At 49.0% G+C, this 22,881-nt stretch overlaps 1 protein-coding gene across 1 annotated transcript in view; it reads left to right on the forward strand.

Annotated features, from left to right (window-relative positions):
• Window positions 1-9,312: 9,312 nt before the first annotated feature.
• Window positions 9,313-22,881, forward strand: part of LOC144754341 (ficolin-1-A-like) — a 249,397-nt gene continuing 235,828 nt past the window's right edge. The window contains exons 1-2 of the mRNA XM_078642030.1: window positions 9,313-9,510; window positions 15,717-15,830. Of these exons, the coding sequence (XP_078498156.1) occupies window positions 9,429-9,510; window positions 15,717-15,830 (196 nt within the window). The 5' untranslated portion in view covers window positions 9,313-9,428. The remainder of the gene's footprint in view (window positions 9,511-15,716; window positions 15,831-22,881) is intronic.

Consider the following 22,881-nt stretch of genomic DNA (forward strand, 5'->3'; position numbering starts at 1 on the left):
CGGTCGCGCTTCCCGGTGGATTCAAAACTGTTTCCTGACTGCAAAGCAACAAAGCTTCTCGTAGGTTTACTTGAGTTACACGTGTTCGCGGCATCAACCAATGGGGTTGAAATACCGTGGTCATGTGATATGAGTACAATGACTTCACAATCTGAAGGCGCCATGGAGGACGACTAAAACTACATTACCCATGGTTATCTCACTCGATTATCATTAGAACCATACGATGACATTGACTGAACTAGTGATTAAAATGCAGACGCTTGAATATATGCCAAAAAGAATAAACAACAGCATCCAATTTTAAAACGAACATATGATGTTATACATTACCACCTTCTTTGGGGGAACAGAAATGTGCTGAAACACTGGCTATAACTTCAGTTCTGTTATAATACCCACATAGGTAGGTGCATACGCCACACCTCACTGGTAATGTCTTAAGTGCCAGGAACCAGTGTGTCCCTGCAAGATGTCAGCACAGTGCAGGAATCCAAGTATTACACATTCCCTTTCTCTGAGTTCAGGGCTCTGTGTACTATGAGGAAACTGAAGACAGGCAAACGTGCCAACACCCAAAGCCTCAGACAGGTATTACTGCTAGATGACTTTAGAAAGGCTTCAGAGCCTGAAAGGGTAGGCAGTGGGGTGGAAGCAGCAGATGAGGAATATCCCAGTGGTCCAATGCCACAGGAATCAGACTCCGATGCTGACCAGGGAGGTGACAATGATCTTGACCTGGAAATAGCAGCTCCTACTGGAGATAGAGATGGGGGCCCAGTGGGTTCCTTCTTTGTCCCCCCAGGAAGAGTTGGAGGTGTGCCTAGAAGGCCAAGATCTCCTTCACAGGAATCTAACCATTCTGACACATCTATAGGGACATCTGTCTCTTCTTATAGGAGGGACACCTCCCAGGAGAAGATAGAGAATCAGATGAGACTACAAGAGGTTCAACTGAGGATAAGGAGAAAGCAAGTAGACATAGAAAGGGAGACCCTAGAGCTTGAAAAAAAAAGCTAGAAAACAAGATGGGACTAGAGTCCCATGGTGGCAGCAACTTCCCTAGTGGTAGAGAAAGGTCTAATGACCACAGGAATTTAAACAAGATTGTCCCTCCCTACCAGAGTGGGGATGACATCCACAAATGGATAACTGCACTGGAAAGGGCATGCACAGTACAGAAGGTCCCCCAGGAGCAGTGGGCAGCTATCTTGTGGCTCTTCTTTGCAGACAAAGGTAGAGTCAATCTCCTCACTGTAAGAGAAGAGGATGCTGATGGTTATACAGCCCTGAAGAGTGCTCTGATTGAAGGGGTTGGCCTAACCACTGAGCAATATAGAATAAAGTTCAGAGATACCCAAAAGGCTCAGACTCAGGACTGGGTTGACTTTGTTGATTGTGCTACTAAGAGTCTGGAGGGCTGGTTACTGGGCAGTAAAGTGTGTGATTATACAGGATTATACAACTTGATTATGAGGGAGCAGATCCTTAATAACTGTCAGAATCAGCTGTTGCATCAGCATCTGGTAGACTCTCATCTGACCTCTCCCTTGAATTGGGAAAGAGGGCAGACAAGTGGGTCAGAACCAGGGTAAAGCGGAAAGTACAGAACCAAGGTGGTGACCAGGAGAAGCAAGATCCTAATATGGGTGGGGAGAAGGGTAAAGACCAGAAGTCTTCACAAGGCCCCCAAAAATCTTCTAATGGTGGGCATTCCCAATCTTTCAAAAATAAAGGCCAAATGAAACCATGGTGTAAAGTCTGTAAACAGAACAGCCATTGGACTAGTGATTGCACTAGAGGTAAAGACTCAACTTCAGCCACCATTGCCCCTAAGGAAACTGTTCCCTTAGTTCAGCTCCAGGTGGTGGTACTCAGCAGAAGGGTATAGTAGGGTTAACCCTGAGTTCTGAGATGGACTCTGGTCTAGTCAGAGTTCCAACTCAGGCTGTCTTGATCTGTGATGGAGGCATGGATATGTCCTCCTTTGTGAGTCCCAGTAACTTGGGAAATACAGACAACAGCCTTTGATAAATGGAAAAGAGGCTATGGCCTACAGGGATACAGGGGAAAGTGTCACAATGGTGGCACAGGACCTTGTGGACCCTGGACAGATCATACTTGGTGAACTCTACCAAGTAGCCAATGCTAGCAATGTCAGGACCAACCATGCCCTGGCAGTTGTTAATTTCTCATGTGGAGGGGTAACTGGCCTCAAGAAGGTTGTGGTAAGTGCAGACCTCCCTGTTGAATGCTTGCTTGGCAATGATTTAGAGACTTCAGCCTGGTCTGAAGTGGAGTTAAGGACTCATGCAGAAATGTTAGGGATCTCTGCACATGTGTTTGCTGTGACTAGGTCACAGGCCAAAATGTATAAAACTGAACAGGCCCTGGATTCTAGAATAATGGACCAGGTGCCTTCCAAGAAAATGAGCAGTAGGGTAAAGGCAGTGCCTTTCCCCCTGACTCAGGGGGAGGATCAGTCTCATGAGGGAGATGATTGTTCTCCTGAAGAAGGAACTGTCCCAGAGGAGCTTGAGCCTGATCAGGTTGAGTTCCTGGGGACAGGGGGCCCTTCCAGGGCAAATCTGAGTCAGGAGCAGCTGAGCTGCCCTTTTCCTGAACCCCTTAGACAGCAATCTGCTGCTGAGGCTGCTGGGACTGCTAGTGGTATGGAATGATGGACTCCTGTATTCAGAAAGTAGAGACCCCAAGCCTGGTGCAGTCAAGAGGTTGGTTATACCTTTGAAATTCAGGGGCTTCCTATTGACCCTAGCCCATGATATTCCTTTAGCAGGATACCTGGGCCGAAACAAGACTTGGGACAGAATTATCCCTCACTTTCATTGGCCCCATATGTCTGAAGACACCAAGGAGTTTTGTCGCTCCTGTCAAGCAAGTGGTAAGGCAGGTGGTACCACAAAGTCCTCCCTGATACCACTACCTGTGGTAGGGGTTCCCTTTGAGAGAGGGGGATTGATATTGTTGGACCAATGGATCTTCACACAGCATCTGGGCACAGGTTTATCCTAGTGGTGGTAGACCATGCCACTAGGTACTCAGAGGCAATTCCCCTTAGGCCCACTGCAGCACCTTTGGTGGCAAGAGCCCTCTTGAGAGTGTTCTCAAGAGTGGGCTTCCCTAAGGAGGTAGTATCCAACAGAGATGCAAACTTTATATCTAGCTACTTGACTGCAATGTGGAAGGAGTGTGGAGTGAATTACAAATTCACCACACCCTATCACCCACAATGCAATGGTTTAGTTGAAAGATTAAACAAAACCTTGAATGGTATGATCAAGGGTCTCCCAGAAAAGCTTAGGCAGAGATGGGACATCCTAGTACCCTGCCTTTTATTTGCATACATGGAGGTTCCTCAGAAGGGGGTTGGCCACAGCGCTTTTGAACTTCTGTTTGGGCATCCTGTAAGAGGGCCAATGTGTCTGGTGAAGGAGGGATGGGAGTTACCTCTCAAACCCCCTAAACAGGACATAGTGGACTATGTACTTAGTCTCCGCTCCAGGATTGCTGAATACACGAAAAAGGCAACAAAAAACCTTGAGGTTAGCCAGGAATTACAGAAAGCCTGGCATGACCAAAAGGCTGTACCGACGTTTACCAATCAGGACAGAAAGTGTGGGTGTTGGAGCCTGTGGCCCCAGCAGCCCTCCAAGACAAGTGGAGTGGCCCCCATGCAATTGTTGCACTGAAGGGCGAGGTTACCTATTTGGTAGACCTTGGAACTCCCAGGAGCCCCCATACGGTGGTTCATGTCAACAGACTGAAACCATATGTTGACAGGGCAGACATGGGCTAGCTCATGGCTACCGATGAGGGACAAGAGGAAGAGAGTGATCCACTTCCTGACCTGCTCTCACAGAACCCTGATGATGGGCCAGTAGATGGTGTAGCCTTGGCAGGCAGCTTCACTGACCCGCAGCAAACTGAATGCAGACAGGTGCTCAATCAGTTCAGACATATGTTCTCTCTGACTCCAAGTCAGAGCACCTGGTGCACTCATGAGTGGACACTGTGGACAGTCTGCCTGTTAAAAATAAGATTTACAACCAACCTGATCATGTCAGGGACTGTATCAGGACAGAAGTCCAGAAAATGTTGGGCCCGATTCACAGACAAACTTAAGACAAAATCCTAACTTCTGTGAATACCAAAAGTAGTACGTTTAGGATTTTGTCTTAAGTTAGTTCCGTGAATCGAGCCCGTTGGATTTGGGAGTTATTGAACCCTCAGATAGCCCTTGGGCTAGTCCAGGGGTCTTGGTACCAAATCCTCACACCCAGTGTGGTAAGAGAGAGATGAGGTTTTGTGTTGACTACAGGGATCTCAATGCAGTCACTAGGACTGATGCCCATCTAATCCTAAGAGCAGATGAGCTTATAGACATGTTGGCCTCAGCCAAATTTCTTAGTACATTTGATCTTACATCTGGCTACTGGCAGATCACATTAACTGATGATGCAAACCCAAATACAGCATTCTTAACCCCTAGTGGGCACTATCAATTTGTGGTAATGCCCTTTGGTCTGAAGAATGCACCTGCCACTTTTCAAAGATTGGTGAACAAAGTCTTAACAGGCCTGGAAGACTATAGTGCAGCATATCTAGATGATATTGCTATCTTTAGCTCCACCTGGGAGAATCAACCGACCACCTGAGAAATGTTTTGGAGGCCCTGCAAAAGGCAGGCCTAACTATCAAGGTTACTAAGTGCCAGATAGGGCAGAGTCAGGTTGTGTACATCGGCCACCTTGTAGGTGGAGGCCAGGTTCAACCATTACAGAGCAAAATCCAGACCATCATGGACTGGGCTGCTCCAACTACCCAGACTCAGGTCAGAGGTTTCTTGGGCCTGACTGGGTACTACAGAAGATTTTCAAGGGGTATGGATCCATTGTGACACCCCTGAATGACTTAACTTCTGAAAGAACGCAACAAAATGTTCAGTGGGCAGTCAGCTGTCAAAAGGCATTTGATGACCTGAAGCAGGCCACGTGCACTGCACCAATTCTGCAAAGTCCTAACAACTCCTAAGAATGTATTGTCCAGACAGATACATCTAAGTTGGGGGTATAGGCTGTGCTGTCACAATTGAATGATGAAGGTCAGGAACAGCCAGTAGCTTTTATTAGCTGAAGGTTGACCCCTAGAGAGAAATGTTGGTCAGCTATTGAGAGGGAGGCCTTTGCTGTGGTTTGGGCTCTGAAGAAGCTGAGGCCATACTTTGTTGGCACTCACTTCACTGTTCAGACTGACCATAAGCCCCTCTTACGGCTAAAACAGATGAAGGATGAAAACCCCAAACTTTTGAGGTGGTGCATTTCCCTACAATGGGTGGACTATACGGTGGAACATAGACCTGGGAGTAACCATGCCAATGCAGATGGACTCTCCAGATATTTCCACTTAGAACATGAAGACTCAACTGGTCAAGGTTAGTTTAATGTCCCTGCGTTTGGGGGGGAAGGGTTGTGTAGGAGAGTAGAATCTGCTTACTATGGTTACCCACACTTTTTGCTGGTGTTTCACAGTTTTTTTTACTTTAGTCTGGCTGGGGCCCTGCTATACAGGACCCACAGCCTAGTTGCTTCCTCCCTAAATTGATTGCATGTACATTAGGTACACTCCAGTCACTCCTGTGACAGGCCTTATCAATCCTGAAGGCAGAGTGCTTGGTTTTGTGTGAGAGGGTGCCCATGCATGAGCAGGACCCCTCTGCTGCTTTTTGGAATCTATTCTCTGAAGCTGTTCTGTGATGCAGCCAGACCATATACTCTTAAGTGCATTGTAACCTCGTGGTAAATGCTAATTTTGGATTGGCTGCATGAAAACATGTCGTGTTTGGTGTCAAACACTTTGGAATCCAACCCCCCCTCTCCCCCCGCCAGTCTCGGGGGGGGGGGGGTAGAATTCCACCCTTCTAGAGGGAGAAGACATATACACACTGGTCTGACCGGTAACAGTTTAAAAGAACCCAAGCATCACAAAATGGATGCTGCAGCCACAGACATGGGTCTGACCTCCTGCTGCTGGACGAAACTCCGGCAGGGGAGGCCTGGACAATAGGTTTCCTATCACAGGGAGATGTAACCCATTCCCAGACAGTCTTTAGTGTATTGGGGCTGGGTGGTGGCACTCAGAGAGGGATTTTCAGACAGTGCAGGGGGCACACTTGGTGTCCCTGTGCATACCCCAGTTTAAACCGGTTACAGGGGCGCTAAGCCCCTGCTCTGGTGCAAAACTGGACAAAGGAAATGGGTGTAACCACTCCCCTTTCTTGGCCCTCCCATAGGTGGGTCCACAGAGTAGGTCCAACCCCCTTTCTTAGTATAAGTATGGGACCCCAGTCCTTAGGACTTCAGATTACACCTGGACAAAACTCTGCTACATATATCCTGGAACTTCGACATTCTACATCACTAGAAGATGGAAGAATCTCCCTTGGAGTCAAGGAGTGACTCCCCTGTTCAAACAGGCACCAAAGAAGCATCTTGCGGTCTGCAATTCCGAAGCTCCCGCCGGACTCCGAAGTATTTGCGACACAGGACATGGACTTTCAGACTTCTCAGAGGCCGAAACGAGATCCCAGCAAAGCTGAGACTCGCAGCCCTTACGAAAGACGTGGGACCGGAACTCCTGGACACCATGCACATTTGCTAGTGCATCAACTTCCCGAGCCTTCCTGAAGTTGTGCATTGGGCTACTTGTAGTCCAAGCCCCGAGCACCATCTGCACCAAAGATTCTGGGCCTACACTCCGCGAGTGTTCCGTGAGCCCACTTCTAGCTTGTCTGCTCGAGGCCCCTTTGCGATCTCTGGTCCGTCGACTGGTGCGTCCCCTCGAAGGTAACTCTACTTTTCCTTGGGCTTCTCTGGTTGCTCCAGACGTGCCCTGACTCCCTACCAAGTGGTGAGTCACGCAGACCTTGCTGGTCTGCACCGAAGCCTATCTCTGCTTTCTGTGTGGGTTGCTGTTTCCAAGGCTTGTTGGGTCCAATCCGAGCACTGACATCCTTCATGGGACAGCTCGATTCCAGCTCCTGGTTATCGACGATGTCTGCAGGACCTCGTGGCTGAAGAGTCAAGCTTCACCTTCTTCACCTGAAATCACCTGACATCGGTGGACATCCGCTTATCACCCTCAAGGTCACTGGCTAGTGACCCAGACTCTGTCCCCTCAGCTTTCAGGTTCTTCACATCTCTGATCCAGGCTTGGATCTCTCCGGACCATATCCTCTTGGACGCCAGCAGCACTTTGCAGCAGATTGCCATTAAAAACGACAACAAAACCAGACACGAAAAGAACCTATGCACCCGGTTTCCCTGGTGGAGGTAACTCGAGTACTCCAGCGCTCCAATGGGTGTTGACTCTAGAACCACCTAGTTCTAAAGGAGTTTGCTCCAAGTCCTCTTCTAAATGTCCTTTATCTTTGAATTTCCAACTGCGAGTTTCCCCATAGAAGTTAATGGTGATTCGCGGCTGTGTTTAGACACTACACGCGTCCCCCGTGGGTCCCCTGTGTCACTACCTTGGGTGGTTCCTGGTGGCCCCTTAAGTTCTAAAGGCTCTATGCCTTGTATTTATGCAAGTCGTGGTTCTTATATCACTTTATTGATATATGGTTTGGTAGGCCATTAGGGCTCAACGTATATTGTGCTAATTTACTGTGTGCTATTAAGTTTACTGAATAAGTAGTAAGTTTAGGATTTTGTATTTAGTTAGTTCTATGAATCAGGCCCGTAGTCATTAACCTACCATCAATAAGGGGTCATTTGGACTGGTGCAAGGTGCCCACTAGAATAGTGGACAGCATATTCCAGGCCAACTTCCAACAAGAACCTTGTTACTTAGGTGTGGAATTCTATTCCAAATGCACTTCACTCATATCTGAGAGTCTGGGAGTCCCTTTACTCCAACTGTGGGTTTTTAGAAAGATTCTAGTTTCTTTACCTAACACTGCACCTGGTACTATGATACCCTGTGACTAACAGGAACCACTCATCCATTTACACTCTCAGCCATCTGTCCTACTGGCTACCACTCAACATCCAGTGAGAGACCATGGTAACCAAAGCATCTATCAAGCAGATCCTGGCAACTCACCTAGAAGTCTAAGCTTCTAAGAGTCCCCTCACAGTAGTTGTGATCCCAGTCTCAAAGATTGGCACTGCGAGTTTGGGCCTGAACTGGGAGGCAAGGTACTATCCCAAGCTGATTATGTGAGGAGCCCTAAGTAGCATGTGAAAGCAGGAATTACTCCCAGGCTATGTTTCTGATTTCTTTTCTATCATCACCGCCTCCTTCTGACAGGACTGCCCTGTCCTTTCCTTCCACCTTCGCCCTTAATCTTCGAATTCCACCACCCTTCTCTTCAGAGAAATAGAGGGGGGCAGAGAGATAGAAACAGATAGAGAGAAAGAGAGGGAGAGAGAGAGAGGGACAGAGGGACAGAGAGAAGTAACTTGTTTCATCAGCTTGAATATTGTGAAAAGGTCTCACATAAGCTGTCCCAAATAGCACGATTACTTGATTAGTTGTTGTCCTTGTGGAGGGACTGTATTTCTTAACACTCTCGGCCACTGGCAACCATCAACCCACATCAAACTAAAATAATCTACATGTCCAGATCAGCTGGAACCTGCACCAAACCATACCTAATTGGACTTCTATCTAAACATCAAGTTTTTCATATCAACCTGCACTTATACTACTCCAAAATATCGAGGTCGACCATATCCTAAAGGTGAGTAGATGTGGAGTTAAGAATAGTAGATCTATACTTACTAGTCATAGTCATAGTCATAGGCTCTTGTATAGCGCACAATTCACCAAAAAGGCATACTAATGTATGCTTAGCTTGATATGTTGCTCATCGACATTCTAGAGTCAATATGGGGGCATGTAGATATTATGGGCATCAATATTTTTCCATACAACCTCATAAGTAAACTATACAGTCGTTACACCCCCATTCCCTTCGGTTCTCATTTTGTCTGAAGGTGTAAGTATGGTCCTGCAAGACGGCTTTTTCTCTGTCAAGGGTCACTGCCATGCTCAGATCCAACCTTCGAGCGAGTATTTTTTAAGGGTCTGACGCTGTGAGGTACACTTATCACGAGCACAGTTGTTGCTTTGTAACATTATTGATCAAAGTTGCAGAGCCTGCAAGAAAGTGGAAGCAAAGGTCGAATGTTGCAGTCAACCTACCACAGAGACCAATTAAATGTGAGCAAGATGAGATAAGAATGAAGAATTCGTCACTATAGACTACCGGCCTACAGATAGCTGCACACAATCATTGGACTTTAATCCCTTCTTACTGTATACATTCACGCGCAGAGGTTTGGGGTGGAGAATAAAAGACCTTAGGTGGGAGACGGACCAAACTCTTAAGGCGATCCACAGGAGCCATGACGCGACTCACACCTGCAAACCTGATCGTATTCTGGTGGATGGCAGCAGGGGTTTGCCATGCTGCGGACATGTGTCCAGGTGAGTTTCAACAAGACCAATTATCCTTTAGACCAATAAATTCTTAATTCACCCTGTCTTGAATTACTTAATATGTCCAACATATCTTTATTAATGTATATTCCTCTGAAAATGAAGGTCCTAGCGATGGCCATCCAGCTCTATGTGAGGGATGACAGATACAGTCATGAAAATGTAGAATGACCCCCATGCACAGCAAGAAAACTTACGAGTTGGAAGTTTGTTTTTATCCATACACTAGCAGCCCATCCCGACGTTGTCCGGGTATGAATTGCTGCCGGCCAGTAGTATATTGTTTTGTAGGATTTCGTTTCGATAGCATTTCTTATCTGTGACAGGCCTGTGAAACGCTCCGATTCACAGTGCACTGCTGATGCACTTAAGAGTGCGCGTTCTGTAGTGTGTGAACTCGAGTTTCCCTACTTTATTTTTCCTCGCAATATTATATAGCGCAAACTCGACAACATGGCATGAGCACAATTTACATTACAGAAGAACACATTCATTTGTGGAAGGCACGGGGAGACAAAGCGATTTGCCTGGAATCACAGGATGTTGAGCTGATGCCGAGATTCGAACGTAGCTCCCCAGCTCTAAAGTTCGCAATTCTAGAACTTGTGGTGGGAGGTGTGTCTAAAAGTGTATGTCGGTGCTGGCCATCAATGAGAGAGACCTGTGCATTTTTCAAATCGGTGGTGAAAAAATATGAGTATGTTGCTGGAGATGTGGGCCGCCGTGCCACCAATGTACTTACCGGGGGAGGGTAAACACCCATTATTCCGCAACTTTCTTTCCGCATACCATCCCTCCGCATACTTTCATTACGAAAGTACCATGACTCCGCAATGCCATTATAACGCATGGCATTACATTTTATATGCTTTTACCACGCATACATTTACAACAAAATTCGTTGTAAATGCATGAATGGTAAAAGCATGTTTTAGGTCTCGTCCTTTACCATTCCGAAGGAATGGGAAATGGTGAGAATTCAAGTGCTCGAACTGATTGTCAAACCACCGCTTTTTTTCGTGGTGTTTTCTTCGAGTGCACGTACAGGCACGCGCTTTTGGCCCATACACTTTCATGGCCATCTGTTCCTGTTCCTCAATGTCCCTCTCACCCTTCGTTTGATCTTGCCGCGAGTTCAGGCTAATGACCCTCCCCCAGCACAGAGCGCGCATCGCGGCCGCACAGCACATCAAAGGGCTTCTCCCAGCGTGTGCTGTGCGGCTTCTCCTCCTCTAATTATGTGGCCGGCCGTACTTGTGTTTCCTGGCCGCTCTTGTATTTAATTAGCAGCAGCAGCATTTCTCCTGCGCCAGGCCACATCAAAGGCTCTGTGCCACTTTCACCCACACAGCAACACTTACAGACACGCAACGCCACTCACACCCACGCAAGCCCACTATCATCCACGCAACACCACACTCACCCACGCAACGCCACTCACCCAAGCAACACCACTCACACACGCAACGCCACTCACACCCACGCAAGCCCACTATCATCCACGCAACACCACACTCACCCACGCAACGCCACTCACCCAAGCAACACCACTCACACACGCAACGCCACTCACACTTCAACGCCACTCACACACGCAACGCCACTCACACGCGCAACGCCACTCACACACGCAACGCCACTCACACACGCAACGCCACTCACACGTGCAACGCCACTCACATGCGCAACTCCACTCACATGCGCAACGCCACTCACACGCGCAACGCCACTCACACGCGCAACGCCACTCACACGCGCAACGCCACTCACGCGCGCAACGCCACTCACACACGCAACGCCACTCACACACGCAACTCCACTCACACGCGCAACGCCACTCACACGCGCAACACCACTCACACACGCAACGCCACTCACACGTGCAACGCCACTCACATGCGCAACTCCACTCACACGCGCAATGCCACTCACACGCGCAACGCCACTCACACGCGCAACGCCACTCACACGCGCAACGCCACTCACACGCGCAACGCCACTCACACGCAACGCCACTCACGCACGCAACGCCACTCACGCACGCAACGCCACTCACACACGCAACGCCTCTCACACACCCAGCGCGACTCACACGCGCAACGCGACTCACACGCGCAACGCCACTCACACGCGCAACGCCACTCACACGCGCAACGCCACTCACACGCGCAACACCACTCACGCATGCAACGCCACTCACGCACGCAACGCCACTCACACGCGCAACACCACTCACACGCGCAACGCCACTCACACACGCAACGCCACTCACACGCGCAACACCACTCACACGCGCAACGCCACTCACACGCGCAACGCCACTCACACGTGCAACGCCACTCACACGCGCAACGCCACTCACACACGCAACATCACTCACACGCGCAACGCCACTCACACGCGCAATGCCACTCACACGCGCAACGCCACTCACACACGCAACGCCACTCACACACGCAACGCCACTCACACGCGCAACGCCACTCACGCGCGCAACGCCACTCACACGCGCAACGCCACTCACACGCGCAACGCGACTCACACGCGCAACGCCACTCACACGCGCAACGCGACTCACACGCGCAACACCACTCACACGCGCAACGCCACTCACACGCGCAACGCCACTCACACGCAACGCCACTCACGCACGCAACGCCACTCACACACGCAACGCCTCTCACACACCCAACGCGACTCACACGCGCAACGCGACTCACACGCGCAACGCCACTCACACGCGCAACGCCACTCACACACGCAACGCCACTCACACGTGCAACGCCACTCACACGCGCAACGCCACTCACGCACGCAACGCCACTCACACACGCAACGCCACTCACACGCGCAACGCCACTCACACGCGCAACGCCACTCACACATGCAATGCCACTCACACGCGCAACGCCACTCACACGCGCAACGCCACTCACACGCGCAACGCCACTCACACGCGCAACGCCACTCACACGCACAACGCCACTCACATGCGCAATGCCACTCACACTCGCAACGCCACTCACACGCGCAACGCCACTCACACGCGCAACGCCACTCACACACGCAACGCCACTCACACACGCAACGCCACTCACACGCGCAACGCCACTCACACACGCAAGGCCACTCACACACGCAACGCCACTCACACGTGCAACGCCACTCACACGCGCAACACCACTCACACGCGCAATGCCACTCACACGAGCAACGCCACTCACATGCGCAACGCCACTCACACGCGCAACGCCACTCACACGCGCAACGCCACTCACACACGCAACGCCACTCACATGCGCAATGCCACTCACACGCGCAACGCCACTCACAAGCGCAACGCCACTCACAAGCGCAACGCCACTCACACGCGCAACGCCACTCACACGCGCAACTCCACTCACACGCGCAACTCCACTCACACGCACAACGCCACTCACACGCGCAACGCCACTGACACGCGCAACGCCACTGACACGCGCAACGCCACTGACACGCGCAACGCCACTGACACGTGCAACGCCACTGACACGCGCAACACCACTCACACGCGCAACGCCACTCACACGCGCAACGCCACTCGCAACGCCACACACACACGCAACGCCACTCACACGCAACGCCACTCACACACGCAACGCCTCTCACACACCCAACGCGACTCACACGCGCAACGCCACTCACACACGCAACGCCACTCACACGCGCAATGCCACTCACACACGCAATGCCACTCACACACGCAACGCCACTCACACGTGCAACGCGAATCACACGCGCAACGCCACTCACACGCGCAATGCCACTCACACGTGCAACGCCACTCACACGCGCAACGCCACTCACACACGCAATGCCACTCACACGCGCAACGCCACTCACACGCGCAACGCCACTCACACGCGCAACGCCACTCACACGAGCAACGCCACTCGCAACGCCACACACACACGCAACACCACTCACACACGCAATGCCACTCACACAGGCAACGCCTCTCACACACCCAACGCGACTCACACGCGCAACGCCACTCACACAGGCAACGCCACTCACACACGCAACGCCACTCACACACGCAACGCCACTCACACATTGTGGGTGCAGATTGTGGGTGCAGATTGTGGGTGCAGATTCAGAGAAAACTCAGCAGCACCACCACCATTGCAATGCAATAGGTCTCCTTTTAACGCAAATTTAAGCTATAGGCCGTGTAAATGGCAAAGCCTTTTATTTATGTTCCAAAAACCAGAACGCAAAAATAAAGGGCATAATCATTTACAATGCTAATAGTTCAGACTCGCGTTATTGCGAGACCTATTGCATTTTCAATGCTTGTTTTTTTAATGTTTGGATAAGGTAAGTATGGGCAAAGGGGTATATATTTTGGGGTACTGAGGTATATGTTTTGGGGTGTTTGGGTATTTTAAGGGTTCAGATATAGTTTTGGGCTATGGGGTACAGGGGTAGTTTTAGGGTTTATGGATAGGTATGGGTTTTGGGGTACAGGGGTATTTTTAGGGTTCAGGAAAAGATTTGGGTTTTGGGGTACAGGGGTATTTTAAGGATTCAGGGCTAGGTTTGGGTTTTGAGGTACAGGGGTATTTTTATGGTTCAGGGCTAGGTTTGGGTTTTGGAGTACAGGGGTATTTTAGGGCTCAGGGGTAGGTTTGGGTTTTGGGGTACAGGGTTATTTTTATGGTTCAGGGCTAGGTTTGGCTTTTGGGGTACAGGGGTATTTTTAGGGTTCAGGGGTAGGTTTTGGTTTTGGTGTATAGGGGTATTTTTAGGGTTTCAACGGTAGGTTTGGGTTTTGGGGTACAGGGGTATTTTAAGGTTTCAGGGCTAAGTTTGGGTTTTGGGGTACAGGGGTATTTTTATGGTTCAGGGCTAAGTTTGGGTTTTGGGGTACAGGGGTATTTTAGGGTTCAGGGGTAGGTTTGGGTTTTGGGGTACAGGGTTATTTTTATGGTTCAGGGCTAGGTTTGGGTTTTGGGGTACAGGGGTATTTTTAGGGTTAAGGGGTAGGTTTGGGTTTTGGGGTACAGGGGTATTTTAAGGGTTCAGGGCTAGGTTTGGGTTTTGGGGTACAGGGATATTTTAGGGTTCAGGGGTAGGTTTGGGTTTTGGGGTACAGGGGTATTTTTAGGGTTCAGGGGTAGGTTTGGGTTTTGGGGTACAGGGGTATTTTTAGGGTTCAGGGGTAGGTTTGGGTTTTGAGGTACATGGGCATTTATAGGGTTCAGGGCTAGGTTTGGGTTTTGGGGTACAGGGGTATTTGTAGGGTTTAGGGATAGGTTTGGGTTTTGGGGTACAGGGTATATATATAGGGTTAAGATGGGCTAGTGTTTAAGGGTGTTGGGGTATTTTAAGGAGTATGGGTGGGTTATGATTATGGGGTGCAGGGGTATTTAAAGGGAGCAGGGTGGACACCCGGAGCTGGAATGTACAGAACCTGGGAAGAAAAAACAATGAAATATTGGGCACAACGCTCGCTTTTTTTTCCGTAATCCCGCGCCCCGCACACGCCCACGCCCCCAGCACACGCCCACAGCACACAATATGAGACATGGCATGAAGGGCGGAACGTACCACACGCCCCCAGCGTTTGTCACGCCCCCAGCACACGCCCACAGCACAACGCAGACACGCCCACTAGGGACTACTTTACTGGCACGGTTCTTTTACCTTTTAAATGTGTATGGTGGGCGTCTGCATAGCCTATGTCCTTCTGCTGCAACTGCCCTTTCCAACGCTGTATTGGGTGTTGTGATTGGTGCTGTGGTTCCTGAGATTACCCGCCTCAAAGGTTTGGGCTCTCTCTTTATTATATTAGTAGAGATAAACGTTTGCACGCAGGGAACCTTCAGCCCTAGGAAAGGAGCCGCCACTGCTTTATTACCAGTCCAGAGATTCCCGCCGGTATAAAAAGAGCAGCCGAAGTTGGGATGACAGTTGCCTGACACTCACAGTTACCTCAAAATATGTAATTGTTTGTAAAGTAATATTGAATACCATGTGTGGCTTTGTAGAAAAATTCTTTCACCCAATCATTGCAGTTCATGGTGCACGTCTGAACTCATAGAAAGGGTTTACACATAGCCTGTGATATTCTTCTGTATTAATGAACTTTCTACAGCGTGATTAGATCTCCAAGCAATGTTTTCCTCACCGATGCTTGTTTCTTTCTTCAGATATAAAGATTATTGGTCTGGGTGAGCAGGACAAGGTGGCAGTTCTCCAAGGATGTCCTGGGTTTCCTGGAGCGCCGGGTGTCATGGGAGAACCAGGACCCCCAGGAGTGAATGGTAAGTGGCACTCTATGTGTTGTGGATGTAGTTTTGGGTTAGTCTTGTTCTTGTAAATCCAGATGTGAGAACATCTGCTGTCACTAATAGTAGTCCCAAAATATTTTTCCTATGCACGCTTAACCAATTGGTATAGAACAAAAATATGCCAGAAACAGGGCTGATCTATCAGGCATTAATTCAACAGCAAAATCACAGCTACTGTTTATCTCGCCAAATACTCAAAAGATGTTGTCACATTTACTGCGTCCTGAATCACTTTTATTCTATTGTTTTTCAACACACCATTCAGCACAAGTACTTAATCCTATACTACACACCTTCTCTGTTTGCAAGTCAGTTTAGAAACACAAACATGAAAACAAGAAATGATCAACAACCAATAACTGCATAGAACCAAGGAACGAACTATTCTGCCTTACTTTCCAGACTTCTTTACTTCCTTTCCAAACATTCCTACATATTTCTTGGTACCCTTGTTCTTGATTCGTGGATTTAATATCCTGTCTCTAATTCAGCCCATAGTTATCAACATTTCTCCATAATTACTATAGGCCTCTAGCCACTAGCAACTGCTAAACAGGGATGTAAGTGCTGCGTGAAATTAAGTTTCTGAATCTGAGAACTTAACCCGTGTGTGAGTTCCCCCTTCTTAATGCAGCTGGTGAACTGCTCGCTTTAGTGAAGCAGGAGAATCACATATTAAATCTAAGTGACTCTCTATGCTCCTGCTACCCACTTAGAGGCATACTTTGACCGGGCAATCCTATCTTTTCATGAGACCCTTGTCTCAGTCAGTGGTACAACAACCCACAATTTCCTTTGATGGTAATGAGCATTACATTTAAAAATGATCTCTTCAAGAGATCCACCAATTTGATAATGAATGAAGCACATATTACAGTACATTCTGCATTGGAACCAATTTAACCATGATTGATTCTAAAACATTTTGGACCTGATTTAGAAAGGGCCTCTGCATTCGTGGTAGTGGCCCCGCAGTCCTGGGGTAGTCTTTACACTCGGGTCCAACTAAACGGCATCACAGATCTAGGCTAACTTTGCCCATGGTATGAAAAAAACATGTCATTTTGCACAATATCGATAACAGTTAACACAACGTTATTCAAACAGTAAATGTGAGAAGTATTTATGCTATTATCATCAACAGCAAGCACTTTATCTAAATTGTCTTGATCAATTTACCTTAAACGTGCAACTGCTACCATTTGTGACACTTTCCAAATTTCATTGTATGTTGTTTAAAAAATCTTTTAGAAGACAGTGATTTAGGACCCAACAAGAAATCAGATAGGTCCATGTTTTCCAATAGGAGGGAGAGATGTTGTTTTACTGCAGACAGTGTGTAATGTTCCCACCATTGTTGGCACAATTTCACTACTGAATAGGTGGTGACTATCCCTGAGTTTTGAGACTGGGGATAACTGGCCACAATACCCACCCATTTGGACCTGAAAGTATAGAGTTAAATGTACCATTCTGCACCATGCTATTGAGCTGTTCTTCACTGTAATTTGTTAAATGCTGCTAATAGTCAAATGGAGCAATAGTAGTATTATAGGGTGAATGTATGTCTTTAATTTTAGCAAATCCTAAACCAGTAGTCTGTTGAACTCAGGCATTTAGAGATATCATGGGTGTTAGAATTAAGCAGGCTCTAAATAAGGGGTCTGTTCCCTAAACCTGCCAATGTTTGGTACCCTAAACAAATTTCATTTCAATGATATCCTTCCAAAACTCATAGCCTTACATGGTTAATTGGTTGACAAATAACATCTGTATATTTTAGCTTGGTTTGTGTCAGCACATATTTCTTTGCTTGTGTGGGGACAATTTTAAAATAAAAATATTTAGAGTCTAATGTATCACGGGCAGGAAAACATGTGTTTATCCCAATATGTTTTTTTAACTTCCTGGTGGGGGAGTCGGACAATGTTTCCATTGCGTGTAATTAAAAGGTGTGCATTGAACACTAGCTCAACACTAGCTCAATGTAAATATTAATGTCGATAATGATAATCACAGAACATTTCACCATAATTAGCAGAAATTAGGTACAGTTCTTCACTTTCAAAAACAGTATGATTTTCCAGCTCTGAGAGCATGGAGTTTACAGTGTCAACAACCCAATCGTCTGAGGGGTGTGGCCAAGTGGCAATGTAGTAAGTCATGCTCCATCGGATCTCCTGCAAGGTAACCCTTATTTATTATCATCCTGCAGACACTAAGAGGCCTGGGGGCGACTGACATCACCTTTATGCCCCCACTGTTTGTCAATCCTGAGGGGGCGAATAAGCCACCCCACTGACTGCACGCGGTGGTCATAAAATGGCAGATGTGGGCTACAACGAAGACTGAGGCTGAGTGGAGTCCTAAGTTGTGCGGACAGACTGTGACACTGTCTGACAGCAGCTACTTCCCAGCAGTGACAGCCCGCAGCTCTGAACCTGTACAAGGTAGCGCATTGCTGCTCAAGCGCCTCGCGCTTTTATTGCTGAACTGCTCTTTTTAAAAATCCTATTTACTATTTGATTTGTGTTTTGGGTTATTAATCCTTGTTTTTAAACCGCCCCTTTACCTGCACTTTAAACGGTCTTGCACCGCTGCTTGAGCGGGCCCGGTTCCCGGGGTGGATTGCTTTTGGCCGCCATCTTGGAGTGGTGTGGCTGTGTGTTCAGGCGCCGTCATCTGCGTGCGCTTTAGTGCGCAGGAGCCAGTGAGGACACCTATTTAAGGCGAGTCGCCTCGTAGTTCGCCCTGACAAGGTAGCACATTGCTGCTCAAGCGCCTCGCGCTTTTATTGCTGAACTGCTCTTTTTAAAAATCCTATTTACTATTTGATTTGTGTTTTGGGTTATTAATCCTTGTTTTTAAACCGCCCCTTTACCTGCACTTTAAACGGTCTTGCACCGCTGCTTGAGCGGGCCCGGTTCCCGGGGTGGATTGCTTTTGGCCGCCATCTTGGAGTGGTGTGGCTGTGTGTTCAGGCGCCGTCATCTGCGTGCGCTTTAGTGCGCAGGAGCCAGTGAGGACACCTATTTAAGGCGAGTCGCCTCGTAGTTCGCCCTGACAAGGTAGCACATTGCTGCTCAAGCGCCTCGCGCTTTTATTGCTGAACTGCTCTTTTTAAAAATCCTATTTACTATTTGATTTGTGTTTTGGGTTATTAATCCTTGTTTTTAAACCGCCCCTTTACCTGCACTTTAAACGGTCTTGCACCGCTGCTTGAGCGGGCCCGGTTCCCGGGGTGGATTGCTTTTGGCCGCCATCTTGGAGTGGTGTGGCTGTGTGTTCAGGCGCCGTCATCTGCGTGCGCTTTAGTGCGCAGGAGCCAGTGAGGACACCTATTTAAGGCGAGTCGCCTCGTAGTTTGCCCTGACAAGGTAGCGCATTGCTGCTCAAGCGCCTCGTGCTTTTATTGCTGAACTGCTCTTTTTAAAAATCCTATTTACTATTTGATTTGTGTTTTGGGTTATTAATCCTTGTTTTTAAACCGCCCCTTTACCTGCACTTTAAACGGTCTTGCACCGCTGCTTGAGCGGGCCCGGTTCCCGGGTCGGATTGCTTTTGGCCGCCATCTTGGAGTGGTGTGGCTGTGTGTTCAGGCGCCGTCATCTGCGTGCGCTTTAGTGCGCAGGAGCCAGTGAGGACACCTATTTAATTCTCCCCGCCTTGCGCAGCGGGATCGCGCAGCGGGTTCGCCCTCGCTTAGCCTGAGTCGTGCCAGAGTCCTGCCCGTCTGCGCCCGTCCGCGTCTGGACGAGTAGGACAGGGCAGGACCTCTGCCTCGGTTAGATGGTGGAGACGATGATTTACTATTCTAGGGACGCGCTAGTGGCTATCAGCCAGAGTCTCCCTAGTTGTGAGTTGTCTCGGGTAAGTCCGTTGTCTGGCCCGCATTTGTGTGCCTGTGGCAGGTGGTCACTTGAGGCCCCCGCCCCTTCTTGTTACATCGGTGAGGAGTCTGTCATTGGAAGGAAATGCTCCCGGCACGATTTTAGTGTTTGAAACTTGAACGTTAGGTCGATGGTGAAACACCATCAGGACATTTATGACCTGATTGAAAAGGAATCACCTGATATCTTTTGTTTAACTGAGACCTGGCTACAGGAGGCTGACTTGGCTATTCTCAATATGGCCCTCCCTTCTGAGTACTCGGTTTACACACTCAACCGCTCCTCTAGAGGTGGGGGAATAGCGCTTGTTGTCAAATCCTGTTACCCTTGTGATTGGAAAGGTCAAAAAATTGTAGGATGTGAAAGTGCCTCGTTTAAGATCGCCATCACCCCTCATTTTTCTTTTTCTGGTTTATTGATTTACCGCCCTCCAGGTAGAGATGTGGCATTCAGGGAGGCTCTTCCAGATACCATTAGCACGCTAGCTGTTGGGTGTGCTAACTTTTCTATCCTTGGGGATCTGAATCTCCATTTTGACAACCTGACTGCGCCGACTGTGAGTAGTTTTCTAGCTGACCTTGAGGCCCTGCAGCTGTCCCAATGGATTACGTATCCCACCCATGTAGGTGGGCATACCCTGGACCCCTTTTTCACGAATCTCCCAGACGTAAGGGTTTCTATCCCTTCCCCCGTGGCCTGGACTGATCACTTTTTGGTGAGGATCCAGTGTCTATTATCTGAGCCTCCTCTTAAACCTATGATCCGAGTTGTCCCTAGACGTCATTGGACCAAACTTAAACTTGAGGATTTCCACCGTTTGCTGTCCGAGGACCCGTTGGGTCCGTTAGACACTGTGGATACAGGTTATGATCGTTTCTGTGACTGGGTTACCAGGGCCCTTGATTCCCTGATTCCGGTGACCATGAGTAAACGTGGACTAAGGGACCCTAGTCCTTGGTATGATGCCTCTCTGCGTGCGCTCAAAAGCAGGTGTAGGCGCACTGAGAGAGATTGGCAGAAAAATTATGAGATCAGTAAAAAAGCCGTGTATCTGGCCACCGTCAAATGCTACCATCGTGCTGTTTGCAGAGCTCGTGCGGCATTTTATGCCCTCGAATTCCGCAACAGCACTAATCAATCCAAAACTGTTTTCAAGGCTCTTAAGGATCTGGTGGCAAAAAAGGCCTCTGCGAATAATTCTTGTTCCAGTTCGCATTGTGAAACCTTAGCGGCCTTTTTCTTGGAAAAAGTCCAAGCCATTTATTGAGCATATCCTCTGGCTTTGCCCTCTGCTGATGGGCTTTCTACCCACCCAGTGCAAGAGGTGTTACATTCTTTTCCTAGTCTAACACCTGAGAGTTTTAAACATCTGGCCCAGCAAGTTAAGTCCGGGTCTCCGGCTGACCCGTTACGGCCAGCTTTGTTTAGAGACATGACGTCTCCTGAGCATTCGCCGATCTGCTCTTTGATTAACATCTCGTTTGCATCTGGGTCGGTTCCCGCCAAGTGGAAACTAGCAGTGGTTATGCCCATTTTGAAGAAGCCATCCTTGGATGCCAGCAAGCCTGAGAATTATCGCCCGATATCGCTCCTCCCCTGGCCAGCAAAAGTAGCGGAGGCGCATGTTAATACTGCCCTCTCTGACCATCTTGCGCGTGCTAACATCTTGGACATGACGCAGAATGGATTCCGGGCGGGTCATAGCACAGAGACTGCCCTCCTCTATATGGTGGAACATCTGCGCTCTGTGCTCGATGCGGGTCAAACGGCGGCTCTTGTTTTATTAGATCTTAGCGCCGCCTTTGACACCGTCTCGCACGGGATTCTTCTGCAACGCCTGGAGGATGCTGGTATCGTCGGCCTTGCTCTCCAGTGGTTCCGCTCTTTTCTTGCTGACCGATCTTTTTGCGTGGCTGTCCCGCCCCATCAGTCTAAATTCTATTCTCTGGATCTTGTTGTGCCTCAGGGATCCTCGCTGAGCCCCACGTTATTTAATCTTTACGTGAGACCGCTGGCTGAGGTCGTCAAGCAGTGGGGTATGACCATGGTGTCATACACTGACGATACTCAGCTGGCGGTTACGCTCAGCGGGGACTCAGCGTTGGATGCCCCAAGATTCCAGAATGGACTACGGGTGATCGCCAGCTGGATGACGTCCAATTGCCTCCAGCTGAACGCAAAAAAGACGGAAATTATGATCTTCGGTAAGCAAGCGGAACTCTGGGGCGACATGTGGTGGCCTTCAGAGCTTGGTCCCACCCCGACTCCGGTTTCGGAGATAAAAAAAATCTCGGGGTGTGGTTAGATCCCACTCTCAGCTTTGTCTGCCACACTAAGCGCACTGCCGCCTGCTGCTTTGGCGTCCTGCGTAGCCTAAGACCTGTGTTAAAAATGTTCGATGCTTCAACCAGGCAGCTTATTGTGCAGGCGACGGTGCTCTCTCGGCTTGACTATGCCAGCTCCCTTTTGGTAGGGGTAAATCAGGCCGAAATCACTCGTCTTCAACGTGTGCAAAATGCGGCCGCCAGAGCAGTTGTGGGCCTACCCAGGCTCTGCTCCGCCGCGAACACCTTGCGCTCTCTCCATTGGCTGCCGATCAAGCAGAGGATCCAATTCAAAGTACTCTGCATGTCTTACAAGATCCTCAAGGGCACCCCTGCCCAGATTCTCCTAAATCTTCTGTCTCCTTATGTTCCAGTCCGTTGCCTACGTTCCTCTGACCTTGAATTTGTAGTTGTTCCCCAGTTTAAGCGTAGCCGTGCTGGTGGCCGCTCTTTTCGAGTGCGTGCAGCGGCTTTGTGGAACTCTCTTCCTGTAGAGATACGTGCCCTCGGTGATCTGCTCTCGTTTCGTAGGGCCGTTAAGACCCTCTTATTTCCCTAAATTGTTTTCTCTCGTTCTCCCTTTTTAGCTGTGTTATGTTGGTACCTTGTCGGGCGCCAGGACGCTCCTTTGCTGGAGCAGCTGTGCGCGTAATAAATGTTCATAACATAACATAACAAAACATACCCAGCTTGGAGTGCCGATGCGGCACAAGAACTGTGGGGAAACGGATTAGGGGGGAACAAGTGTGCAGCCTGAAGTGCCACCACCTTGGGCAGCTTGATACCTAGATCGGAGGTATGCAAGGTCTT

The sequence above is a fragment of the Lissotriton helveticus genome, chromosome 5_1 (genome assembly GCF_964261635.1).
Source record: "Lissotriton helveticus chromosome 5_1, aLisHel1.1, whole genome shotgun sequence".
Lineage (NCBI taxonomy): Eukaryota > Metazoa > Chordata > Amphibia > Caudata > Salamandridae > Lissotriton > Lissotriton helveticus.